This window comes from Pongo abelii, chromosome 14 (assembly GCF_028885655.2).
Source record: "Pongo abelii isolate AG06213 chromosome 14, NHGRI_mPonAbe1-v2.0_pri, whole genome shotgun sequence".
NCBI lineage: Eukaryota > Metazoa > Chordata > Mammalia > Primates > Hominidae > Pongo > Pongo abelii.
In genome coordinates this window covers 30,913,980-30,939,832 of record NC_071999.2, presented here as the reverse complement: position 1 = coordinate 30,939,832, position 25,853 = coordinate 30,913,980, and the positions used below count along the sequence as shown (strand labels likewise).

At 44.4% G+C, this 25,853-nt stretch overlaps 1 protein-coding gene across 6 annotated transcripts in view; it reads right to left on the bottom strand.

Annotated features, from left to right (window-relative positions):
- Nucleotides 1-6,788: 6,788 nt before the first annotated feature.
- The window catches only part of ATP8A2 (ATPase phospholipid transporting 8A2), a 663,838-nt gene continuing 644,773 nt past the window's right edge, over nt 6,789-25,853 (bottom strand). For all 6 annotated transcript variants that reach the window (XM_054528828.2, XM_054528822.2, XM_054528830.2 and 3 more), the window contains 2 exons: nt 16,760-16,851; nt 6,789-9,289 (listed from right to left, as the gene is read on the bottom strand). In XM_054528828.2, coding sequence (XP_054384803.1) covers nt 9,192-9,289; nt 16,760-16,851 — 190 coding nt within the window. In that variant the 3' untranslated portion in view covers nt 6,789-9,191. The remainder of the gene's footprint in view (nt 9,290-16,759; nt 16,852-25,853) is intronic.

The following is a 25,853-nucleotide window of genomic DNA, read 5'->3' as shown; positions in this document are numbered from 1 at the left end:
TACAGAGGGGTTTTTCATCATATAAATTGGGAAGTGGGATTGAATGAATACATTTTCCAGGTAAAGTATTAAATACATTGCTTGGAGGCAGTTTCTTGAATAAGGGCCTCCCAGTCTCATTCTCTGCAACCACATGCAATTTATATGTAATACTGAAACAAATTTAAGGGCTTTTCCTGCAGCCATCTTTGTAAGTAATTTGCAGGCAGCTCCTCTTAAGGACAGCTTTGTTTGTGGCTAGTGGGCTGTTCTCTTTCAGCTCCTAACAGCTAATCATACCCTCCATTCAAAGCCACTTGGGAAGCAACAACGACAAGCAACAACCATCTGGCCTCCCAGCTACAGGGCAAGATGTGTTAGGTTGGCATAAGAGCCCCCCAACTTTTTTTTTTTGAGATGGAGTCTTGCTCTGTCACCCAGGCTGCAGTGCAGTGGTGAGATCTCAGCTCACTGCAACCTCCACCTCCCGGGTTCAAGCGATTCTTCTGCCTCAGCCTCCTGAGTAGCTGGGACTACAGGCATGTACCACCACACCAGGCTAATTTTTGTATTTTTAGTAGAGACGGGGTTTCACCATATTGGCCAGGCTGGTCTCGAACTCCTGACCTTGTGATCCACCTGCCTTGGCCTCCCAAAGTGCTAGGATTACAGGCATGAGCCACTGTGCCCTGCCAGGCGTAAGAGCTTTTAATCATACACCACAGTTTTAAAAGTTGGGGGAAGGTCGGGTGTGGTGGCTCATGCCTATAATCCCAGCAGTTTGGGAGGCTGAGGTGGGCGGATCATGAGGTCAGGAGTTCAAGACCAGCCTGGCCAACATGGTGAAACCCCGTCTCTACTAAATATGCAAAAATTAGCTGGGCACAGTGGTGGTGCCTGTAGTCCCAGCTACTCAGGAGGCTGAGGCAGGAGAATCGCTTGAACTCAAGAGGCAGAGGCTGCAGTGAGCAGAGATGGCGCCACTGCACTCCAGCCTGGGTGACAGAGTGAGACTCCTTCTCAACAACAACAACAACAACAAAAATTGGGGGGAAAATTAGGAAGGGTTTCTCAGCAATTTAGAATATTTCAAATCAAAACCCTTTTTTTTAGAGTAGAGGAGAGAGTACCAGTAGCATTAAATTTTGTCAACTATCTAGTAACAGTGATGTAGAAACTCCTGGGCAGACCATTCAAATCCAAGGTTCAGGCCAATGCTGTTGCTTTAGAGATCACCTGCGCACCCTTTCTTCAAATATCCATTGCTCTGGAATCTTAAGTCAACACAGTTCATTGTAGAGAGGGACAAACAGCTGAAGATGGAACTTTGAGACCAACCCTCAAGAATTTTAAATCATTATTTACGTGCATGGCCTACTTTTAATAAATGAAAGCTTAATGCTTTTGAGCTGGACTGGATGTGTTTGGTGCTTGTAGCTTTAGTAGGTGGAAGGGTTTTATTTTTGTCCCCCTCTGGTAATCAAGTCCCAGAGCCTCATCTATAGCCCCAGTTAACATTAACTGCTTGGCATTCCAACCAGCGCTGGAGAGTTCCCCCAAAAGACTCACGTGTGGGACAGAATGAGGTGGAAGATATCAGAGGCAGAGGAGCCCCACATCACCTGCCCTGTTGCTCTGCCATACACCCAGGGGTGTCTGATCTTCTGGCTTCCCTGGGCCACACTGGAAGAATTGTCGTGGGCTACACATCAAATACAGTAACACTGGCCAGGTGTGGTGGCTCGCGCCTGTAATCCCAGCATTTTGGGAGGCTGAGGTGGTTGGATTACTTGAGGCCAGGAGTTCAAGACCAGCCTGGCCAACATGGTGAAATCCTGTCTCTACTAAAATACAAAAAATTAGCCAGGTGTGGTGGCGGGCGCCTGTAATCCCAGCTACTCGGGAGGCTGAGGCAGGAGAATCACTTGAACCCGAGAGGCAGAGGTTGCAGTGAGCCAAGATCGTGCCACTGCACTCCAGCCTGGGCAACAAGGGTGAAACTCCGTGTCAAAAAAAAATTCATAATATTTTAACAAAGTTTATGAATTTGTGTTGGACTGCATTCAAAGCTGTCTTGGGCTGCAGGTTGGACAAGTTTGCTATACACTTTAACCCCTCACATTACATATGTCTCTTCCATAATAAACATTTTGAAAATAGTAGCAGAAGCTGAATGATTTTTCAAAGTATCCTGAGACTTTTCCGGAGGACATCATTATAAAGAACACTGCTTTAGGCAGAGAGGTTAGGTTCTGCACACTGTTTTCAGCTAATAAGTGCCTCTCAATGGTTCGAGTTTATTCTGCCGAGCATCAGTGAAGAATGACATTTCAAGAACACCATTGCAGCGGCAAAGGCAGATTTTGTAAAGATATGAACAAGAAATGGCAAAGGTTGGAATTTAACACTTCGCTGTCGATTGTATTAAATCATTTTTATTTTCTCACCATTGGGGAAGAAAAGACCTGGCCAAAATAGAGCAGGAGATGAAAGCCCTTCCCTGGTGAGCTCTAAACTGTAGAAGTGTCTGCCTGCAAGTGAGGCCTCCTGTGTCCTTGCCATGCCTGGGACACAGTCACTGAGGTCAGGACTGCCCTGGGCTGGTCAAATCCAGGTCTGATAGGAACTGGACCATCTGGGAGGAATCAAAGTCCACTATGGAAAATTGCAATAAATTCAGAGTGCAATTAAGAAGTCTTTTGGGATCCAGGCTCAAGCCTCTAGAGAGAACTGTGATCTAACAGGCTGTCTTTCATCCCCAGGTCACACCCTGCTGGGGAAGTAGAGAGCCACCCAAACAAAGCCAGGCAAGGGACCAACATCTGGGCCCCCCAGCTTCCTCCCACCTTACCCCAGATGTGAGGAAGCTGCCTTGGTTGAGGCATCACAGAGAACCTGGAGGCAATGGATGCTTACCTGAATGCAACTCCTTGTACCTAAAGAGAAAGGGCAGGAGTGTCTTTCCTCTTTTTAAAGTGACAATGTCATGATTTCCTGCTTCCCAATTGAATTTGAGCTGTCTCCTTCTCAGTTTGTAGCCAACTGAGACGAACTAGAGGGAGGGAAGTAATGGAGGAAGGAGGTCTTGTAAGCACCATTCTTTCCTTTGAATGACTGAATCCAAACTCAGTGTGGCCCCCGGACTCTCTTCTAGAAAAGGGGGCCTTGCCTCAGAGCAAGGAGCATGTGTTCATCTTCAACTCAGACTCTCCTGCACTCCTGCCAGTGAACACTGTTGCCTGGGCCTCGGCTCTCCAGGCAGTGTATGTGTCCTTGAGCCTGCACCTGCTGACAAACCCCTGTGTTGCAGGCCGCAGTCCCTGTGGCAGTAAATGCTTATTAGTGGAAAAGAAAATTCCAAAATAAAACACTCCAATCACTTACTTTAACAAAAGATTTATTTGAAACAGGTTTGCGCAGACATACACCAGTCAACAGGATTGATCAAAGCCACAAATCACTAAATTCTCCCAAAACTTCTAAAAATACAAGTAGATGCCCTTCATTTGTATTCACTCCAGGATGGAACCCAGTGCACTATAATGTGCTGCTGTAATTTAACAACCAGAGGACATTAATAGGACGTGAAAACGGTAACACTTCTGGAGGGAGGCAACAAAAAACCCCACACACCATAGAAGTGCTCACCACTCTGCTGGGAGCCAATTAAAGGTGCCCCCACAGCCCTGCTTCCCTCTGCATCACCAGATTAAAACCTCCTCATCGCAAACAATATTTAAGCAATCCAGGCACAGCTGTGACAGCAGACAGGAGAGCACATGGCTTTGCTCGCATGAGAAAGACACCACAAAGATGATGCATTTGAACGACAATTCAGTGACCAGCAGCCCCATCCTGCAGCTGGCCCTGCTGCAGCTGCCTGCATGGCCCTTGAGAGGGAGGCTCAGAGGGAAGCGGCATTGCACAGGCCTGAACTTGGCCATCTTGGGCAACAGGGGAGAGTGGGGCGGGAGGGGAGAGTAGGAGTTTCAATACTGACGTTGATTTTATCCATGAAAACCCAAAAGTATTTACTGTGCAGGGAAGGAGAGAAACTCCATGACAGGGCTGGTTTCCTTTTTCTTTTCTTTTTTTTTTTTTGTTGTTGTTGGTGTTTATTGATTCACCTATAAACCACATATCAGGCTATCTCTTAAGAATACAACAGACTCCAATCCCATTGGAAGTGAGTTCACAGCCTGCTCTCTGGGCTCTCTCCCTCTTTCCGGCCTTTTCTCTTTCACACGGAAGAGCTTACCTATAAAAGGCTCTTGATAAGCTCTCTTGACCCCCAAGTTTCCTGGGCAGGGTTATTTGGATAGTGCTATTACTCCAACTTTCTTCTTCCTCTTTCTGTCATAAATCAAAGCCACCTGACACTTTGCGCCTGACTTTTAAAACAAACAGGTCTCCTTTCTTTCTTCAGCCAGGTCACAAGAACTGCCTATGGGCTAATCTTGAGAGCATGTTTTTCTTGGTCTGAGGCCTAGGACAAAGAGCAGAGTGGATATCTCAAAGGCAACTAGAGCCCGAGATTGTCACTTGAAAATGCACCAGCCTGGGTGTAAAAAGAATCCCTCTTTTGTCTCTCCTCAGTCGGGAGAGCCGAGGTGTTCCTCAGAGGTTAACACTGGATTATACACGGGGTGCGGCGCAGGGGAGCTCGCCCTTCTTTTCTGCTCCCATTTGTTTGTAGCTTCTGCCCATTAAGATTTATGCAGGCTCAATGCCCTTTTCTCCTAACTCAGGGTTACATCCCAGATTCACAAATCACTCATAGCCAACAAATTAAGAGAGCTTTAAACAGAACATTAGTTACAGACTGGGCATTAAATGAAGATCAGGTAAGGTGAAGGGGAATGTACTGATGGACAACTTGGGATGCTGAGAAAAAAATAAATGAAGGGTACAACACATCGAGTGTGCTGGGCTGTTAACAACTTTCAAGAATACGTAATGATGTCATTATGGGGTCTTGGGCCCTCACCTCCGAAACCCCTCAAAAACCCTTCTAATAGTCCTTGTTGGCCTTCAGGATGGAAAAATGGCTAGAATGAGGTTAAATCTCCCCCAAGGCTATACTGAGACGGTTAACTGCCTTGAGCCAATGAAGAACCAACAACAAACCCAACTGATGTAGATTTTCTTTTTTTGAAGGGAGGGGGTTTTAACTGTCCCCATCGTTATTATATATGCCTGTATAAACATTTACATGAAGAAAGCATTTCTTGAGTGTAACAGGGGACGCCATGTTTTGACTCGACCTGATAAACTCATTTCTTTGCCAAGTTATTATTTCAGGCTCTGCTTAGCCACCATTTCCCTGTTCATATTTTTTTATGGATCCCAGGAGATGAAGACTACATTTCAAATGCTGAAGCTAAATCACTCCTTGAATTACTTTGAGACGATGACCCTGGGCAGTAACTCAAACCCTGGTTGAAAAGTGTGCAGTCCTTTCACACGTTCAAAACTAAAGACCACCTTATCCTATAGCAGCGTTTTGCAAACATTCAATTCAGCTATGGTCTAAGACATAAATCCCTTGGAACAGTAGTACCTGATAAAAATGCTTTGTGGTTCCAAATGACAAGATTAAAGGTCATTATTATAACAAATGGAAATTATAGACTATAACTTTCTTTTTAAAAAATTCAACCTTAAAGCCTGTAATATTTACATACATATGCATTATAAAGACATTAGTTACCTAGACTCACTTTCCCCCCCATTTTCACTGCTTCTTGACAAGTTATTACTGATTTTCACAGCCAGCTCTCTATAGTGAGACAAACCTGAAGCCTTGTCAAGGGGAAGAAAATGTCAACAGAATAGCTTTCCCAAAGCCCAGGTTCACTTCTCAGGATATTCCTCTGCAAGTGTTAAAAGAAACAGCACTCCTTGCTCCAAAGCACGTTTTGTATGGTGTGCTGAACCGAAAGAGTTACCATGTTTTTGTTTTGTTGCATGTGTGTGTTGGGAGACGAGCGAACATAACCCTGGTCAAGAAGCCTGGAATATTCTGCATTGAGGCAGGACAGACACACCAGCTCCACTCCTAAATTATGACCGAGCCCGTTCTGATCAGCACAGAGTATTAATCCAGACTACTCTGCTCTCCTGATACATGTTTTCCACAGCTACCCTTGCTGGCATGTGTCAGTGTGCAGTGGAAACCCAGAACTAAGCCCAGAATATAACTGGTCTCTTCCTTTTGCAGGGTCATCCAGGAGAAGAGAGACTCAACACAGGACTGGGCTGTCTGTATACAGCAGTAGACCAAGCGTTGGCCTGAGTGGATTCTGCCAGTTTAGCTCAATCCAGAGTCAGGCCCTGGAGCGCTAACCGAGCGTGACCTGCCAGCCCGTGAGTCAGTGAGTGTCTGGCGGAGTGACAAGCCCCATGTGGCATTTTTGCTGAGCTGACAGCCAGAGTATGCAACCTAGTCCAGTCCACCCTGCCCCAGGGGAGGGGTTGTGTGTGACACTCTGACCTCAATTTAAAGATAGGACAAATGACACAGCCCCTGAGTTGGCCCTGGCTAAATATTATACATCACATGTAGTGACAGCTGCTCCGCCTAGAAACCCAATTTAGTCATTTGGCTGTAAGAATGCTCAACCACATGAGAGGATAGAAAGGCATCTCTTCTAATGTTTTCTTCTGTGTGCATCTGTCATCATTGCAAAGATTGTTTAGTCTACTTCTCAAGAGAATAGGAAAATACACCTGTATACTTAAATCCTAGAAAATATGAACTGTAATGTAAGAAATAAAAACAAAAACCCGAAACAAACACAAACACACACTTAAATTCATAATTCTGATTTGGAAGGCTTCAAGTTCAAGACAGAGCTAACTGTTCGACAAAGAATTGAATTTCTAATCCACTCTTTCCAAATAGGCTTAGTTCCCAAATGAAACAAAATATGAATAGTTAAGATGCCTAATGCACATTCAATTCGTTTTCGTTTCTCCTCTGTATTTTGGCCATCACCTTTCTGGGTGTGCAAAAAAACCATACACCTTGGTTTGTCGTGTTACTCATAGGCACATTTTGTGTTATAGTTCCTGCATGACAGTCCTTCCGTCTTGCTGGGTACTCTAGTATTTAAAAATGTTCTATGCACCTTAGGGAGAAAGAAATGGCCCTTTTTGGAGCCTCATCTGTGAACTGCATTGTTCTGCTGCCCCTCAGGCCCTCTCTGCATCCTGGTCACCTCATAAGTGAGGATTAGTTTTCTTAGTCAGTGCAAATCATATTTTAAATTATTTCCATGCCCAGTAAGTTGTAGATTTCTGACAAAAAAGGGTTAGGAAGCAAAGTGCACTAATGTGTTATTTCCTAATTTAGCACAATCATCCCCATAGAGTTTACTCATCCTCTCACTCTAGAGCTAAGAGTGACAGGTGTGCTCCTTCGCTGTGCAGGCATGTTATAAATTCATTCATTTTCCCACAGCGAAAATCCAAAACATGCTCTGAACTCCCATTTTTCACCAGTAACAGTTGCCCAGAAGTATTTAGGCCATCCAAAAATCTGGTTTGGCAACAAGAGCAGAGAACAGGGCTCCAGGCAGGTTGTTTAGTAAGGGCTCCAGGTGCTCACATTCATGCCTAAAGACATCTAGGTTCTGTTGAGATTTAGAGTGTGGGACTCTGCAGTTGGGAAAGTCAGTGATTCCGCTCTTCACTTCCTTGTCTTAGATAATTCAGGATATGCCGTATTCTGATAGGTACCTGTGTCTAACACTGATGGGATACAGAAAGGAAACCATGTCCGTATATTTTTTAAAAAGGTGTTTCCCTGAAATGTTTGGAATTCTTTTCAATTAAAACTCTGTGTGAAGGTCTTGTTTGAGCTCTCATACACACTGGGCTGATCATGACAATTGTCTGGGTCTCAGGGCTTATTTCAGAGTTTCTACCGCGGAGAACTGGTGGCGATTCCTCTGTGTCCTCCTCTCAGTGTCTCCGTGTCCTTCCTTCTCCTTCTGAGGACTTCTGTGGTCGTCTTGTTCTCCCCACTCAATGTCCTATACTCTTGCATCTGGGTTTACTCATCCTCTCACTCTAGAGCTAAGAGCGACAGGTGTGTTCCTTCGCTGTGCAGGCATGTTATAAATTCATTCATTTCCCAACAGTGAAAGTCCAAAATGTGCTCTGAAACAAGCGTGGGTTCTAATGTAAGTGGATGCCAAAGGCCCAGCAGTCTGGATGTTGGGAAGGGAGTATTCAGAGCCTGACCACGGCTGGGAGTCCTGAAGGGGTTCTACCGTCAATCACTCTGACCTGTGGGGTGGCCCCATGTCAGACAGAGGCAGAGAGACGTGTAGAATATATGCAGAAAGGCTATGTTTCTTTTCTTTCTTTACAGAACGAAAAGGGCGGTGGAAGAAGGAATTTTTCGCATCTGTATCTGAGTCTGCAGTGGAACAAGGAAAGGCGCGGGTTTGGGTTGGCTGCCCACCAGCCACCGTGCACTGAGTGCTGTGGCCAGCCATGCAGCAGGTGTGGGGGTGAGGGGCGCCTGGACACGGCGGCGGGACTGGGCCAAGTGCACCTGGAGAGGGTGCGGAAGACTCTGCCAGGGCATCAGTTGGTTTGCCCTGCTGGAAATGTGGCTAAGAGGTTCAAATAAATGTTCTCAGGTTGACCACCCCGATATAGAAGTTTGTGATTTCACTGCAATCAAGAAGTTTATGCCAATTTTACAAACAAAACAGGAATCAAAGCAGGAGAGCAACCTGCCTACAGTGAAGTCTGCATGTGGCCCGTTGGACTTAATCTGTGAGTTAACCAAACAGGAAGCAAGTGTGTCCTGCTCCAATTACTCAGGATGGGCCTCTCACGCAACATAAAACTCCTTTCCCTTTCTCCCAGGACAACTAGTACTGATGTTTAAATATTGGTGAAACATAATGTTTTTAATTTCACACCTCACAGAGCACAGTTGAATGCTTCATAATGACGTAAACAAAAGTTAGGCTAAGCACTGCAGACGAGTTGGGAGGGCAAAGATAGCTTCCCCTGCGGTCTGCACTCCAGGTTTGCGAGGGAATATGTAACTAACAAACTGCTTGGCTAAGGCCACAGAAATGTGTTTCCTGGTGTTTTGGCTGCTGATGCCAGTCTTTTCTGACAAAGAGGTGTTAACACTGGGTGCAACAAACTGAATATCTTTCCTAAGATCAGTCAGGAAAATTCATGTCTTATTTCTTCCTGGATTTCTTTTTGGTGGTGTCATAAGCACGGATGACTTCTTCCTGACTAACAGCTCCGTGTTCTTCTTGAGAAAAAGCATACCCATCTGAAAGTGAAGCACACAAGAGAAACTGGTTAACAGGAGAATTGGGGGAGCACACTAGGTTTAAAATAAGCTGCTTTTTTTGGCAGCGTGCGGGTGAGTGTGACACCTGGCCTCCTTGGCCTTGGAGAGGTGGAGGCTTGAGATGAAGAAACCTGTGGTCACAGACGGGCCGTGGCAGCCGTGTGCAGGCTAACCGAGGTCCCATGGTTCTAGCTGCTGATGCTGGGATGGGAATGGCTCTGAGGGTAGGTTTCCTAAATCTAGGGGGCAGCGGCTGAGCTCAGTGTGGGAATCACACACAGTGGGGTCACTGGTCCCCGTCTCCACTTTCCCACTGCCAATTAAGAAAAAACACTCCTGTCTGCCTGATGCTGTAGGACAGCCAGCTAATTTATGAAGCTGTAAACATGCCAGGGAAAACACACACACAACACTAATAGTGCAAGCTGGCAAAATGCACGTGATGCCTGGAGCCTTCCTGTTTATTTATTTGAGACAGTCTTGCTCTGTCGCCTAGGCTGGAGTGCAGTGGCACGATCCTGGCTCACTGCAACTTCCGCCTCCAGGGTTCAAGCAATTCTCCTGCTTCAGCCTCTTGAGTAGCTAGGGCTACAGGCATGCGCCGCCACGCCCAGCTATTTTTTTTGGTATTTTTAGTAGAGACGGGGTTTCACCATGTTGGCCAGGCTGGTCTCGAACTCCTGACCTCAAGCAATCTGTCCACCTTGGCCTCCCAAAGTGTTGGGATTACAGGCATGAGCCACCACACCCAGCCCTGTTTTTAAATCAGACTGATCTGGACTGGTAATAAGCAATCAAAGTAGGGTTGTTTCCGTGTAAATAAAGAAAAAGTTTACACAATAAAGTCAAAAGGAATTTAGTGATTGATTGGACCTGTGGCCACACGAAGACTGGTTCTTACACAATCAGTTCATATACTATTAATAAAATAACTAATAGCCAAGACTCATTAAATGCCATGTGTCTAAGACACTGTTTTATAAAATATAGCTCATTTAATCCTCCCAGAAACCCTATGAGATAGGGGATTATATTCCTCCCACTTCACAGACGGGAAAACTGAGGCACAGAGATTTTTGTGAACTGCCCAAGGTCACAGATCTCGTGAGTGGCAGAGCTGGGAAGCAAACCCAGGGTCCACACTCTAGAGCTGAGAAATAGCTTTAGTGTTCACAAGCCCAGAGTAGGGCTTTTCTTCCAACTGGCCCTTCCCACAGAAAGACATTTATAAGGCCCGCTCTCCATTGGCTAACCCTTCTGTGTCAGGGGTCTGGAAAAGTCCCACAGCTCAATTAGACATTCTGGCCAAAAGACAACACAATAAAAAAACCTGACAATCTTGACTTCCATCCATGCATGCTTACAACTTATCAGGGGAGCTGTGAGTTCACTGTCATACTCTTTAAAAGGAGAAAAGAAGTCAAAAAGTGTGCCCATGAATCAGTTCCTGGACTGCCTGTTAATTTCCTGAGGCATCTGGCTTAAAAAGGAAATTTCTAGAGTATCGAGACATACAGTAATAAGATAGACGAGTCCTCGTGGGATGGAGAAGAGGAGGAGACTTTAAAAGAAGACACTCAGGCTGTTTTCTTACTCTGTGCGTTCCCATAACTAAGAGTCCCGGTCCTGGGCTGGCTTCCCGGTTCTTCCAAACAGCATGCCTTCCGGCCACTGCCTGAGAATCCCAAAGGCTTAGGGGGGTTATCGGGGGAGGCAAGGGCTTGTCTGCAGAGGTGGCCTGAGAGTTAACTGAGGACATGGGCTGAGCAGCAGGGAGGAGGGCCCAGACCAGTGAGGCCACGGGAGGAAGAGACAGTGGGCGGGAGAGGTGATGCAAGCTGAGCCAGAATGGACAGGACAGGACAGGACAGGACAGGACAGGACAGGACAGGACAGGACAGGACAGGACAGAACAGAACAGACCAGACCAGAACAGAACAGAACAGAACAGAACAGACAGAACAGAACAGAACAGAAGAACAGAACAGAACAACAGAACAGAACAGAACAACAGAACAGAACAGAACAGAACAGAACAGAACAGAACAGAACAGAACAGAACAGAACAGAACAGAGAGGAGTCTTCCACAGGGGGCTTTTGTCTACTTGCTCACCTCCATTTCTAGCAAAACAAAACCTACAAACCAAAAATTCCCACCACGTGGTAGCCACAGTGAAGCAGCTCCCAGACCATTGTGAGCCCCAGATAGCTGGGTACAGGAGCAGGTGGGTGTCTGAGCCTGAAGGCAGCATCAGCCTGGAGCGGAGCTCCCTGGGGGGCAGACATGCTTATTCCAGCCTTGGGCCCACACCTAGTGCACTTGAACTTCCTGACCAGGTAGGTGGCTGTGCTCTGATTCTCAGGGCTTTAGAGTCTTCACATGATCTGCTTCCAAGCACTGAAGAGCAAATGCCACCACTCCTGTTCTCCTAAGAGCTTTTGGATTTTCACCAAGTTGCTTAATCAGAGATTAGCAGCAGGGACAAGGAAACCTCCGTTACCCAGCTTTGGAGGAGCTGCCCCAGCCTCCTGCCTCCCTCTGGCACCGTGTGGCACACACACTCTCATCCCAAATCCTGTACAAGCTGCTCTTTATGAAGCTTTTTTACTGCAGTCCAAGAGGACACGTCTTTCCTTGGGATGTTTCAAAGCAAAATCTAGCAAATAACACTGCCTCGTCTGCTCCAGTAACAAGGCTATGTACTGTGGTCAACTTGGACAATTTCCATTCTCCAGTTCTTTAACAAGGAACGTTTCTAGTACACATCTGAAGTCTTCCTGAGGGGACCTGGCAGAACAGCAGCTGCAATGGCAGGGTCGCCACTGGCTCCACAGCTGCTGCACCACCCCCGGGGGCTGCTCCTCAGTCCTACAGAAGTGGTTCTGAGTAAAGAACAGTCACCCCAAAGAATTGGACATACTCTTTATAAACTCTTCCGGTGGCAAGCTGAGGACTACTGAGCTCTCCACCCTGAAGATGTCTTTCTCCACTCGCTTGTTTTTATCTTAGATTCTGGTGGCCCCAAGTGGTTGCAGCATGGGGTCGGGGTGGTGGCCAGGAAACAAAGGGTGGTTCTAGTCCTTGCTTGCTGCTACTTGTCCATGTGACTTTGGGCTCTTTAAGCTCCCTGGATCTTGATGTACTTTTCTGTAAATTAAGTGGCCTGGACCAGGCAAGGCCTAAGTTCTCTCAACCTCCAGTCCTCTCTATGGGCTCCAGAACATGTTCATGGCCCGTCATACCCAGGCTGCAGGATCCTCTCCCTCTGTCAGTGCTAGTTCACACTGCACCAACACGGAGGCCTCTGCATCCACGCCAGAAAAGAAAGGGTTGGTGTCAACAGTCCATCCAAAAAGAACAATTAACTACCTATTATATCTCTTTTGGCCTGCTTTTTTCTCCTGGTTGGGGGGAACTCATGGAGACATAAAAATAAATTTGGGAGTGTCCTTTCGGGAAAGATATCTTAGCTTTTGGAATAGTCTACTCCCTGTTCAGATGGAAGGTGCAAAAGCTTTTTCTTTTATTTGTCTTGTTTTCCATAACATGCCTGTGTCTACTGGAAACCCAACTCCGGGGGTTTCTTCAGCTCATAACTCTGTCACTTCTTCTGTGTGCATTAGTGCTATGACCACAAGGACCTCCCATGGGATTGCAGCGGGATGATTCGGCCCCTCTGGGATGCGAAGGGTTTCGAGGTTTCCCTTTGAAGAGACAGGCAGAGAAGAGTTCCCTCTCCTGTTGTAAACCTCCCAGGGTAAGTAGAGCATCCCGAGGTCTGTGCTAAATGTCTCCCACCATCCTCCCTAGTTCCCATTGGCTGCACCTACCACCACATTTCCAGCATGTTGTATGCTAAGACTTTCTTAACCTTAACCGAGAATGAAAGTGGACTCTGCAACTCAAGAGTGAAAGAAGAACGGCCTGATAGGTTTATCTTGGGAGAGGGAGTCCTCCCAGATTCAGATAAAATTTCAGATTAAACATTTTCCTCTTAGAAACCAGGCCTGGAAGGAGTTAGAGCTGTCATGGGAGGAGTTTTACTGGAAAACCAGACACCATCACCCCTTAACCAGTTCTGCCTGCCCAGCCTCTGTCCCACCTGATGAAGATACAGACCTGCTCCCCAGCTCTGCCTAGTGAACCTTTAACTGTCATTTGCATCCAAACGGGGAGCTCAGAGGAAGCCTCCAGCTCTTTGCATCCCCTACTTTCACTCATGTTTCAGGAAGTCCTAACAGCCAGGAAAGTCCTGATGGGAGCCTGGAGGGAGCTCTCATGGACCCAACTAACTGCGAACTTTCCCTGGCTGGCTTTCTAAAGCATCTGCTTTCTAAAGAGCCACAACCAGAATGGAGGACAGAATTGTGTGGGTGAAAGGAGGTGGGAGGATAGATGGATTTCTTAGTTGTTTTGTCTTCTCCGGGTAGAACATTTGATGAAATCCATAAAATTATGTCATTTTTTTTCATTATTTTGGAATAAAACTCCCCTTAAGTAGCATTCCTTTGAATCTGCGCTCTGATAGCATCTTAATGAAAATAGCAGTTTCCTGTCTGGAAAGATTCCTAATAGCCATAGAAATGAGAAGACCATGGGGACAAAGAGGAAATCAGACTGTGTAGGAAATGCTGATTACAAATATTGTAAGTTGGTGGCTCACAGGAACTAAAATACTACCAAGATTAGAGTTTTTCCTGCCAGTTTCCTGGACAGACCCAGGGGGAACATCAAAGGCTGAGACCTGCTATATGCCTGTCCTGCACCCCAGGACCAGCTCTGACCACCCGATGATCTTCTCTGGCTGTTAGTGACAGAAACGTCTTAAGTTATCCATCAGGTTCTGGTACTAATCACTGAGTGTTTAAAAAATGTGGTGTGATTTTAGAAGCCTTCTTATTTCTTATATTTATTCAGTAGATTTTTTTTTGGCCTTCAAAATATTGACTTAAGAAAAGCATTTAGTAGTTGTCTTAAGACATTTATGACTCTCCCATAAAAATTCTCATTCGGTCTTTGATCACAACATATATATCGTGTATATTCCGTCTATGGTTATTTTGAAACATTCATCAGAGAGGCAACACGGCTCAACAGAACAGACCCTGTAGAGTTCTGGGAACCTGTATGTGTTTCCTCTGTGTTTGGCATACAGAAGGTGCTTTACACATACTGTCATGAAGACTCACAGGACTGCGTAAGATGTATATCATTAAAATTCTTTTTTCTCCATAGGAGAAAATAAAAATTTAGAGAAATTAAGTTTCCCAAAATTATTCAGCTAATGGCAGAATAATAATACCCAACATTTATTGGACCCTATATTGCCTATACCGTTCTAGGCACTTTATCTTTATGATCTCATTTAATCCTCCTAATTGAAACCAACCCAATAGTCCCATAGACAGTTTTGTTTTTGTTTTTTTGTTTTTTTAAACACAGAAATGACCCTTCTGGTCTTAAAGCTTGACATTTATATTTGTTTTATCTGAGTTCCTTCCTTAGGTAGGGACCCACAGGCCTCTCAAAAAGTAGCAAAGATCTGAAACTCACCCAATGATCTCATCCAGACAATGAGATGCTAAGCCTCTCATTCATCTTGATTGCTTCCTTACCCCTACTGATTCCTGTTTTTCTTACACATTGTTAACATTTCTTCCTTGCTATATAAACCCCTAATTTTAGTCAGTCAGGGATACGGATTTGAGACTAATCTGCCACCTCCTTGGCTATAGCACCAGATAAAGCCTTCTTCCTTGGCAATAATTGTTGTCTCAGTGATTGGCTTTCTGTGCAGCTGTGGGTGGCAGGACTTACACTGAATCTCTGGCATCCAGTAAGTTCTCATATTACCCAACTTTACAGATGCAGAAGCAGACATGAAGTAACATGCCCAAGGTCACAAAAAGCAGGGGAGCAGGGACAGGAACCCAGGCAGCCCATCTCCAGAGGGCTGCCCTACAGTTAGCACTCCTGTCCCATCAAACCTCTTGACTTGACCTCTCTTTTGGGCCAGAGTCTGAGGCTGCAATCCAGACCTCGTGGCATGCCACTGAGCAATGCTGGGCCAGCCACTTTCTGACTTGAGCCTCTGCTTTGTGTCCTTGGGGTGGCATTACCCACCTCCCGGGGCAGTGGAGCATTAAAGGACAGAAGCATGTCAGTCCCCTTCTTCCCATACGATATTCCACAAGGGAAAGTGAGGACGGGGGTAGATTACTGAAAAGCAATGATATTCTGTCTCCCTCCTTCTCTCTCCATTGAGAAAGTCTGCAAATAACTGTTGATAGGCAGAGCTCAACTGAACACAGATCCTTCACTGCCTGTACTGTGGGAACAATGATTCTTCACGTTCATAAATCTGTCTCTTTCTTTCTTTCTTTTTTTTTTTTTTGAGACCAAGTTTTGCTCTTGTTGCCCAGGCTGGAGTGCAATGGCATGATCTCAGCTCGCTGCAACCTCCGTTTCCTGGGTTCAAGTGATTCTCCTACCTCAGCCTCCCAAGTAGCTGGGATTACAGGCATGCGCCACCACGCCCAGCTAATTTTGTATTTTTAGTAGAGACGGGGTTTCACCATGTTGGTCAGGCTGGTCTCCAACCCCTGACCTCAAGTGATCCACCCACCTCAGCCTCCGAAAGTGCTAGGATTACAGGCGTGAGCCACCGCATCCGGCCCAACTCATCTCTTTCTACCAGTCGTTTCCCTCTAAACTCCTCCGGAAGGGAAAGGGAGGCAGGGAGTAGGTATGGGAGGAAAAGCTGGCGTGGGCACGTGATGCGGGTGGAGAGGGAGCTGGGGAAGGCCGCAGGACCCAGAGAGGCAGGGCTGGGTTGGCCTTGGCCCTGGGGAAGGTGGCCTGGATCTGCCTCAGCTGGGATCTGATGACTGGATTGCTAAAAACAAGCCCATGAGCTCCCCCCTGAGCTCCAAAGTCGGGGGCAGGAAAGAGGGGATGTTTCACAGCCTCCCACTCTCCTCTGAAATCTGGAGGTGGGGGCGGGGGTGGCAGGGGGACGCCAGCCTTAGACGTGGGGCAGCCTTCCTGGTAGAAGCATGATGTTTTTCCCCAATGATGGTCATTGTTTCAATCAATATGGCAATACTACACAAAACACTTCATATTGCTATCTTTAGGGGCAACAGTTTAAAGGTCATACTGCTTCAACCTTAAAAAAGTCCTCTTGGGAGGCTGACGGAAGGATCATAACCACATCAGCATTTTAAGTTTACGGATTTTGTGGTCCCAGGGAATTACCTACACTCAAGCTGCACGTTCCTGGGGCCAAATACACATTTTGCAGTTCCACTTCCAAACGCACGCCCCGCCCCCACCCCCCGTCAGTACTCACCCGGCCCCCCATCAGCACCCGCTCCCCCAACTCCTCATCAACCCCCGCCCCCCACCGACACCCACTCCTCCGTCAGCCCCCGCCCGCGGTACTCACGCGGGACGCCCTGCTGCAGGGAGCTGCCCCGGAACAGCGTCGGGGGCGTCTTCCGGCCCAGCCTCTTGATCAGGCGGTCGCGCTCGTTCAGCCTGCGGATAAAGCAAGCGTGTCAGTCTCGAGTCACCTGAACACTCGGGTTGCACAAGGAGACAGACAGAAGGGGGTGGGGTGAGGTGGGGGATCACCTCCCCACGTCGGGTAAGGCATGGTGCTTCACCAGCTGCCCGTGATTTCCAGCAGATGCCATCTGGGCGCCTCAATGCTGGCTCCCTGTTGTGGAAAACGCCGTTTCCAGTCCCTCCCTCAGCCAGCGCCTCCTCCTCGCTGAAGTGTGCATGTGCCTGGTCCATACCCGCGGGACCCTGGGCTTTTCAGGACACTTCTGCAAGGAGAGGCCTGTTTCCGGGTAAACGTCTTGGCGCCTCACTCCTGCCTGCAGCCCCCTGCCTGAACAGGGTGAGAGCCCCGCGGAGGCCTCAGGACCCCAGCCACAGCCCAGCTTCGTTCTGCAGAACTTGATTATTTTGAACCCCAATGAAGATCAAGGCGAGTTTTCTTCTAAAACAGACGGCTAAGGAGCAGTCCCTGCCTTTCCTGAACTATTCCCTTCAAGGTTGCCACTGCTGTGAAGACGTGCGGAACTGTTCTGGAGCTTGGCTATTTCTGTACTATTTTATTTTTTAAAAAAGATGGGGTCTCACTGTCATCCAGACTGGAGTGCAGTGGCACAATCATAGCTCACTGCAGCCTCGAACTCCTGGGCTCAAGCAATTCTCCCACCTCAGCCTCATGAGTAGCTGGCACTCCAGGTGTGCATCACACCTGGCTAATTTTAAACATTTTTTGTAGAGACAGGGCTTTGCTTTGCTGCCCAAGCTGGTCTCAAACTCCTGGTTTCAAGTGATCTTCCCGCCTCGGCCTCCCAAAGTGCTAGGATTACAGGTGTGAGCCACCATGCCCCGTCTGTTTATTTCTATAAACCCAAAGGGAGTGCTTGAAAACTGCCCAGGCAGGTCAAAGTGCTTTGATTTTTACTATCAGGCTCTCATTTCACTTGTCATTACGGGAGTTTGCCAGTGACCTAGAGGCATAATAGATTATGGGCTGAATGGTGTCCCCTCTAAATTCACATGTTGAAGTCCTTACCCCTAGTACCTCAGAATGGGACTGTATTTGGAAACAGGGCCTTTAAAGTGGTAATTAAGGTGAAATGAGGTCATCAGGGCGGGCCCTAATCCAGCATGGGTGCTATCCTAATAAGAAGAGGAGATGAGGACCCAGGCATGCACGGAGGGAAGACCACAGAGCACACAGCCACCTGTAAGCCACGGAGAGTGCTCACATGAGAAACCAATCTGTAGACAGCTCGAGTATGGACTTCCAGCCTCCAGACTGTGACAAACTCAATTTCTGCTGTTTAAGCCACACAGCCTATGGCATTTTATTGTGGCAGCCCAGGCAGACAAATACAGCCCCCATTGCGTTTGTGGGAACGTGAGGGGATACGGAGTTGTAGAAGAAGCTGCAGGTGCTTGAATCCCATGTACCCCGCCCCCGATCGATCAGTGAGCCTGGAGCCTGAGGAGGCCCCTCCCATGACTGCAGACCTGCCTAGCTCCCTCAGGGCCATCGAAAGAGGAGTGGGGCCCTGGCTCTTCTTCACAGTTCTTTGAGCTGAAGTTCATTTTGAATTTCCAGGAGAGGGCATTTCTGAGTGCTTTGGTTGAAATAACAATGTTTAATTCATTACCAATTAAGGGTGAGCCTCAGCTAGCTAAGCTTGGCAAAGTGTCTCATGGCTGAGGAAGACAAATACTTTCTCCATCCTTTCACACTGGTCCTCCCTCCCGTCTCCTCTTTCTTCCATGGGCCAAATTAATCTCACCGAGTCTGGCTGAGCAATTGCCCTGGAAGGCATGGATGTGCAGACACAGGAAGAGTGAGCCCGTGGCACCTGTCCCTCTGTGTAGCTGCCATCACCGACTGTCCGCAGCTCCCTGTGCTGCCTGGTTTCAGAATGTGGCAGGTATAAAGAAGGGCCTGTCCTCCCTGTCCAACACGTGCCCAGCACTGGCCACAACTCCTGCACAAAATAAAGGGCACTGTTTGCAGAGGGGGGCCCTTACCCTACCTGGCCCCAGGGTAGCCTCACCAGCCAGGCCCCACATGGGGGCATAATGGGCAACTGATACATTATTTTCTCAGAAGCTGGGGACCATGCAGGACTAGGCTCTGCCCCCATGCCCCTGGACCACAGGAACATGCCTCCTGAACCACCCTGGCCATCCCAGAAGCTCCTCCTCATGATGGGGCTTATGAGAATGTCACAGATCCTCAGAAATGGGAGGGATCATTGAAATTATACATGTTGGTCTCTCACCAGGCAGGTGAGAAAACAAACTCAGCTGTGTCAAATAACTTGACAAAGGTCAGATGGGGCTTCGCTGGCAGGGCTTCTGTGCTGGCAGATGCTGCCTAGATGCTGCCTAGAGTGGTGAATGTTTTTCTCTCTCTTCTTTTTCTATAATGAATTTTTTTTCTTTTTGTTTTTGAGACAGAGTCTTGTTCTGTTGCCCAGGCTGGAGTGCAGTGGCGCAATCTTGGTTCACTGCAGCCTCCGCCTACCAGGTTCAAGCGATTCTCCTGCCCCAGCCTCCTGAGTAGCTGGGATTATAGGCACTTGTCACCATGCCTGGCTAATTTTTGTATGTTTAGTAGAGATGGGGTTTTGCCATGTTGGCCAGACTGGTCTTGAACTCCTGACCTCAGGTGATCCGCCCACCTCAGCCTCCGAAAGTGCTGGGATTACAGGCATGAGCCACTGTGCTCAGCCTATAATGAAATATTATTTAAAAATGTGACTTCTTGCTTCAGAGGGACCCACTCTGTGCCACAGCCCTTCCTCCACACACTGTGAGGGGTCCACAGCCAAGGAGGTACACCCTCCCATGGCCCAGGCCTGCCATCCACCACCTCAGTTATTTGGGACCCTAGAAGTCCCTGCTCAATGACCACCCAGGCCTGCATCCAAGGCTAACTTGACTCCATCCTGAGCTCTATCCCCCTAAAAGTAGACCATATAGCCAATGTGCACACCCCAGGCCTGTGGGGGTGGCCAAGGGGTGCTTTTTGCATGGGGATGTGAACAGAACCTGGATGTATGGGCTGGGATGTTCACCACATCACACGTGCGCAGATGCCCTCAGTGCAGGGCAGAGCTGGGGTTCTGAAGCATAGAGAGGGTGTCCAGGGAGTGAGTTCTTTCCCACGCTGCCTTGCTCAGTCTAAGGCCTTCAAATAAGCCAGGAATCAGGAAGTGCACCAGGCTTTATGAAGGTGTCATCATGAAGGGACGGAATTCTTTGCTAGCTTGATTTATAACTTTCACATATTTATGCGTGGTTCAACGTCTCCATTAGTACTCTTATACCAAGTCCTGCAAATGTCAGGACCAGGCCTAACTATGATTACTTCAGATTTTAATAAAATAATAAAGTCTTAAATATAAATTCCTTATACTCCCCATTCTTCTCCCTTCCATAAAAAAGAAACAGCTTTCCAGTCTATATTTCATACTGTTGCTTCACAGATATGTATGGGTAATTAATATCCAATTATATTTAAAAATACGTATAAATGGTGTCATTTATTTTATGCTTCCTGTTTATCATGTTTTTTGCTTTTATTTTTTGGTTTAGAGGAATACTTTATTATTTATTTCAGTGGTCACCCTTACATTTCTAGCCTTCGTATTTGACAAGGTCAAAAGTTAGAAAATAATTTAACCCCCTTCTTGAATAATGCAAACACTTCAGAACACACAACTCTGATTTTCCCATCTCTTCTTGTCTTCAGCACTGAAGCCCACTCAGTTTGCCATTTGTTGCAGGGAATCTGTCTTTTCCTTCTGGTTGCTTTTACAATAATTCCCTTTGTCTTTGATGGGCTGTAGTTTCATGACAATATTTAGTATGACTGGTTATAGGTTTGTTTTTAATGTCCTGTTCAGCTGCTCGGGTCTGCAAAGCTACAACAGCTTGAACGTTTGTGGATCTTCACTTACAGAAAACATTGAGATTCCTGCCTCCCCTCCATTCTCTATTTTACCTTCTCCTGGAGCTTCTATCTACAGTATCTCCATATTGATCTCATTCTATCTTCCACATCCCTCAATCTCTCCCATGTTTTTCATTCCCGTTCTCCTTTCAGCTTTATCTAAACTACTTTAAAATTTTCTAATATGTTTTAATTTAAATCACTGGACTTTTCATGTCTATATGTTTTATTTTTCTTCCAAATCCACCTGTTCTTACATACTACCCTTCTCTTGCTTTTTGATATCTGTATCTTCTTTCATCACTATTTTATAGACTCTTTCAGACTTTCCTTGTAATTCCAGCTATTGGGAAGCTAATTTTCCTATCCTTAGTACAGAAGGACTCTCTCCTTCATTGTGGTTCATTTCCTGTGTGTGCTCTAGTTCTTCAGAATGAGTTTTCTTTTGCCTCTGCTAGGGTCCTATGGGTTACCTCAATTTGTATATTAATATATTAGTATGTAGCATTGGCAAGCCTGAATTGGACCTCTTATATAAGCATGGGCTTCCAGTTTCTAGTGGGTAATTCTTTCTTTCATCTATTTCCCTGGACACACAGTATGACTCATTGCTTCTCTGTCAATCTAAGGAGAAAAATTTTTCTAGTTTCTGTTTCACTAAAATGCCATCCGTACAAAATTTGCAACTTTATGCACAGGGTTCTGTTATATCTCACATGGGACTAAGCTGTTCTCTCCCTGCATTAACCCCTGAAACCTCTGCCTCTGAGCCCTTTGCATGGTCTGATACTCCCATGCAGCCTCCTTGGCTTCACCTCCTCTAACCCTGCTGGCTTTGATGCCTCTGTTTTTGGTATCTGGATTTACTTCTCGTTCTTTTGAGCTTAGTTACGTTTTGAGAGCCTGCCTTTGTTTATATTTCACCTAACATATATGTGTGTTTGGAAGGATCTTTTCTGAGTTAGCTCAGTCCATCATATTGACTCCACCTGGTTTCTATAAATAATCTGTTATTTCACTGAACCAACTACTGGAAAACACCATGTCTACAGAACAAGATCACAGAACTATTCTTTGCAGAGTCTTGCTATCCTTAGAACAACCTTTTCTGAAACTTTTAAAACAGCAACGGATGTGACAAAGCTTTAGAGGTCATAAAACAGGAACCAGAGCTTATAAAAACACTCTACTGGAGGTGTAGGAAGCACTGATTTCTCCATGCACTCCAATGTTGAAATGTCAAGGAACATTGTTTTTCCAATTTACCCTTCTCTTCTTTGGAGGAAAGGAGACCATTGTGAATAGTTACAACTAAAATTTCTCATGAACAATAATGTTGGAAAAGCTCAAGATTGAAATGGGTAAGAAAGGATAACATTTACCATTTACAATATTATGTCATCTATATATGGTTTGGAAGCTATCTGTTCACAAAAACAAAGTAAAAAAGGTGAACAAAACACAACAAAATATTTACTTTGGTTAATTCTGAAATAATGAGAAGAAAAGAGGAGTACAGATTGGCACAGAAAAAACAATTTAGATCTATGTTTTCCTTTTTTTTTTTTAAGAGAGAATCTCTTTAAAATACTAAATTCTAGCAAACTAAATTCAGTATATGAATACTAAATTAACAAAATACTAGCAAACTAAGTTTAGTATATTTAAAAAATTATATACTATGACCAAATGAGATTTATCCCTGGAATGCAAGGGTGGTTCAACATATAAAAATCAAGCAATGTAATATACCACATTAATAGAATGAAGGAAAAAATATCACATGATCATTTCAATTGATGCAGAAAAAGCACCTGACAAAATTCAGTACTCTTTCACGATATTTTTATTGTGGAAAATGCTAAAGATATAAGGGAAATTCCTTATCATGAAAAGAGCATTAATTTAAAAAAACCCAAAGCAAACATCATACTTAATGGTAAAAGACTGAAAGCCATCTTTCCATGTTCAGGAACAAGACAAGGATGCCAACTTTCAGCACTTCTATTCAACAAACTTACTGAAGTTCTAACCAAAGCAGTTTGGCAAGAAAAAGAAATAAAATACATCCAAATATGAAAGAAAGAAGTAAAACTATCTCTATTTGTACATGACATGATCTTATATGATGAAGAATATACACAAACACATACATTCAAATTATGGGAGTTAATTTACTGAGTTTATTAACTCAGTAAAGTTGCAGGATACCAGGTGAACCAATAAAAATCAGTAGTATACAAATATAATAGCAATGTACAATCCGATAAGAAAATTAAGAAAACAATCCAATTTATAATCAAAAGGAATAAAATACTCGGGAATAATTTTAACCAAAGAGGTGCCACACTTATACATAAAAAACTATAAAACACTGCTGAAAACATTGAAGATATCCCAAATAAATTGAAAAATACCCTGTGTTCACAGATTGAAAGATGTTACTGTTAAGATAGCAATACTAGTCAGTGTACTGTTAAGATAGCAATACTAGTCAGTGTTTTACAGATTCAGTGTAACTCCTATCAAAATCCCAATGGTTTTTTTTGTTTGTTTGTTTGCAAAGATAGAAAAGCTGATCTTAAGATTCACATGGAATTATAAGGGACCCAAAATAACCAAAATAATCTTGAAAAAAGAACAAAGTCATAGAACTCACACATACCTATTTCAAAACCTATTACTAAACTACAGTAATAAAAATAGCATGGTACTGACATAGACTTACAAATCAAGAGAATATAATTGAGAGTCCAGAAATAAACCCATACATCAATGGTTACTTAATTTTTGACAAGGATGTGAAGACCATTCAATAATGAAAGAATAATCTCTCCAGCAAATGGTGCTGGGACAACTGGATTTCTACATGCCAAACAATGGAATTGGGCCCTTCCCACCACATACAAAAATTAACTTAAAATGGATCAAAGATATAAATATATTTGAAACAAATGAAAATGGAAACACAGCATATCTAAACTTATGGGTTGCAGCAAAAGCAATCCTAAGAAGGGAACTTATAGAAATAAATGTCTATATCAAAAGAGAAGAAATAAACAGCCTAATGTTACACTTTGAGGAACTACAAAAGGAAGAACAAACTAAGCCTAAAGTTGGCAGAAGGAAGGAAACAAAAAAGATCAGAGCGGAAATAAATGAAACAGAGACTACAAAAACAATGGAAAAATATCAGTGAAACTAAAAGTTGTTTTTTTCCAAAGATAAAATCTACAAACTCCTAGCCAGACTGACTAGGAAAAAAAGGAGAGACTCAAATAAAGTGAGAATTGAAAGTTGAGACACTATAACAGATACCACAGAAATGTAAAGGGTCATTAGACATTACTACAAACAATCATATGGCAACAAATTGGATAATCTAGAAGAAATGATAAGTTCCTAGACACTTACAACCTATCACAACTGACCAATAACAAGGAAGGAGATTGGATCTCTAGTAAAAAATCTCCCATCAAAGAAAAGGCCAAGACCTGATGGCTGCTCTTCTGAATTCTACCAAACACTTAAAGAACTTAATACCAATTCTCAAACTTTTCCAAAATACTGAAGTGGAAGGGATACTTCCAAACCCATTTTACAAAGTCAGCATTACCCTGATACCAAAGCCAGACAAGGAATCACAAGAAAAAAAATTACAGGCTAATATCCCTGATGACTATATATACAAAAATCCTCAACAAAATATTAGCAAACTGAACTCAACAACACATTGAAAGAATCATTCACCATGGTCATATGAGATTTGTGCCTGGGATACAAGGATGGTTCAATATACACAAATATATAAACACACTACATTAACAAAATGAAATATAGAAAGCATATGATCATCTCAATAGATGCAGAAAAGCCATTCAACACCTCTTCATGATAAAACTCAACAGATTAGTTATAGAGGGAATATATCTCAACACAATAAAGGATATATGACAAACCCATAGCTAACATCATACTCAATGGTGAGAAGTTTAAAGCTTTTCCTCTAAAGTTAGAAACAAGACAAGGATGCCCACTCTTGCCAATTCTTTTCAACATAGAACTGAAAGTCCCAGCCAGAGCCATTAGGCAAGAGGGTAATAAAAGGTATCCTGATAGGAAAAAAAAAAGCAAAATTATCTCTGTTTGTTGGTACACATAATGTTATGTATAGAAAATCCTAAAGACTCCACCAAAAAACTGTTTAGAACTAATAAATTTAGTAAGGTTGCAGGATACAAGATCAACATACAGAAATGAGTAGTGTTTTTATATATTAATAATGAACTATCCAAAAATGAAATTAAGAAAGCAATTCCATTTACAAGCACAACAACAACACAAAATACTTAAGTGTAAATTTAATCAAGGGGTAAAAGACCTATATAGAGAAAACCACAAAACACTGATGAAATAATTGAAGAAAAATACAAGTAAATGGGATGCTATGCTCATGAACTGTAAAACAACACTATTGTTAAAATAGTCATACTACACAAAGTGATCTACAGATTCAATGCAATCCCTATCAAAATGGCAATGTCATTTTTCACAGAAAGAGAAAAAAAATTCTTAAGATTATATGGAACCACAAAAGATCCTCAATAGCCAAAACAATCTTGAGCACTAAGAAAAAGGCTGAAGGCATCACACTCTCTGTATTCAAAATACGTTATAAAGCTATTGCAAATAAAATGGCATGGTACTGGCATAAAAGCAGATGCATTGATCAATGGAACAGGATAGAATGCCAGAAATAAACCCATGCATTTATGGTCAGCTGATTTTCAACAAAGGTGCTAATAACACACAATGAAGAAAAAGCAGCATCTTTAATAAATGGTGTTGGCAATGGTTCACATGCAGAAGAATGAAACTTGACCCTTATCTCACACCATATACAAAAACAACTCAAAATGAATTAAAGACTTATATATACAAGTTGAAACTAAAACTACTGGAGGAAGATAGGGGAAAGGTCTATGACGCTGGTCTGGACAGTAATTTTTTGAATATAACTCTGAAAGCACAGGCA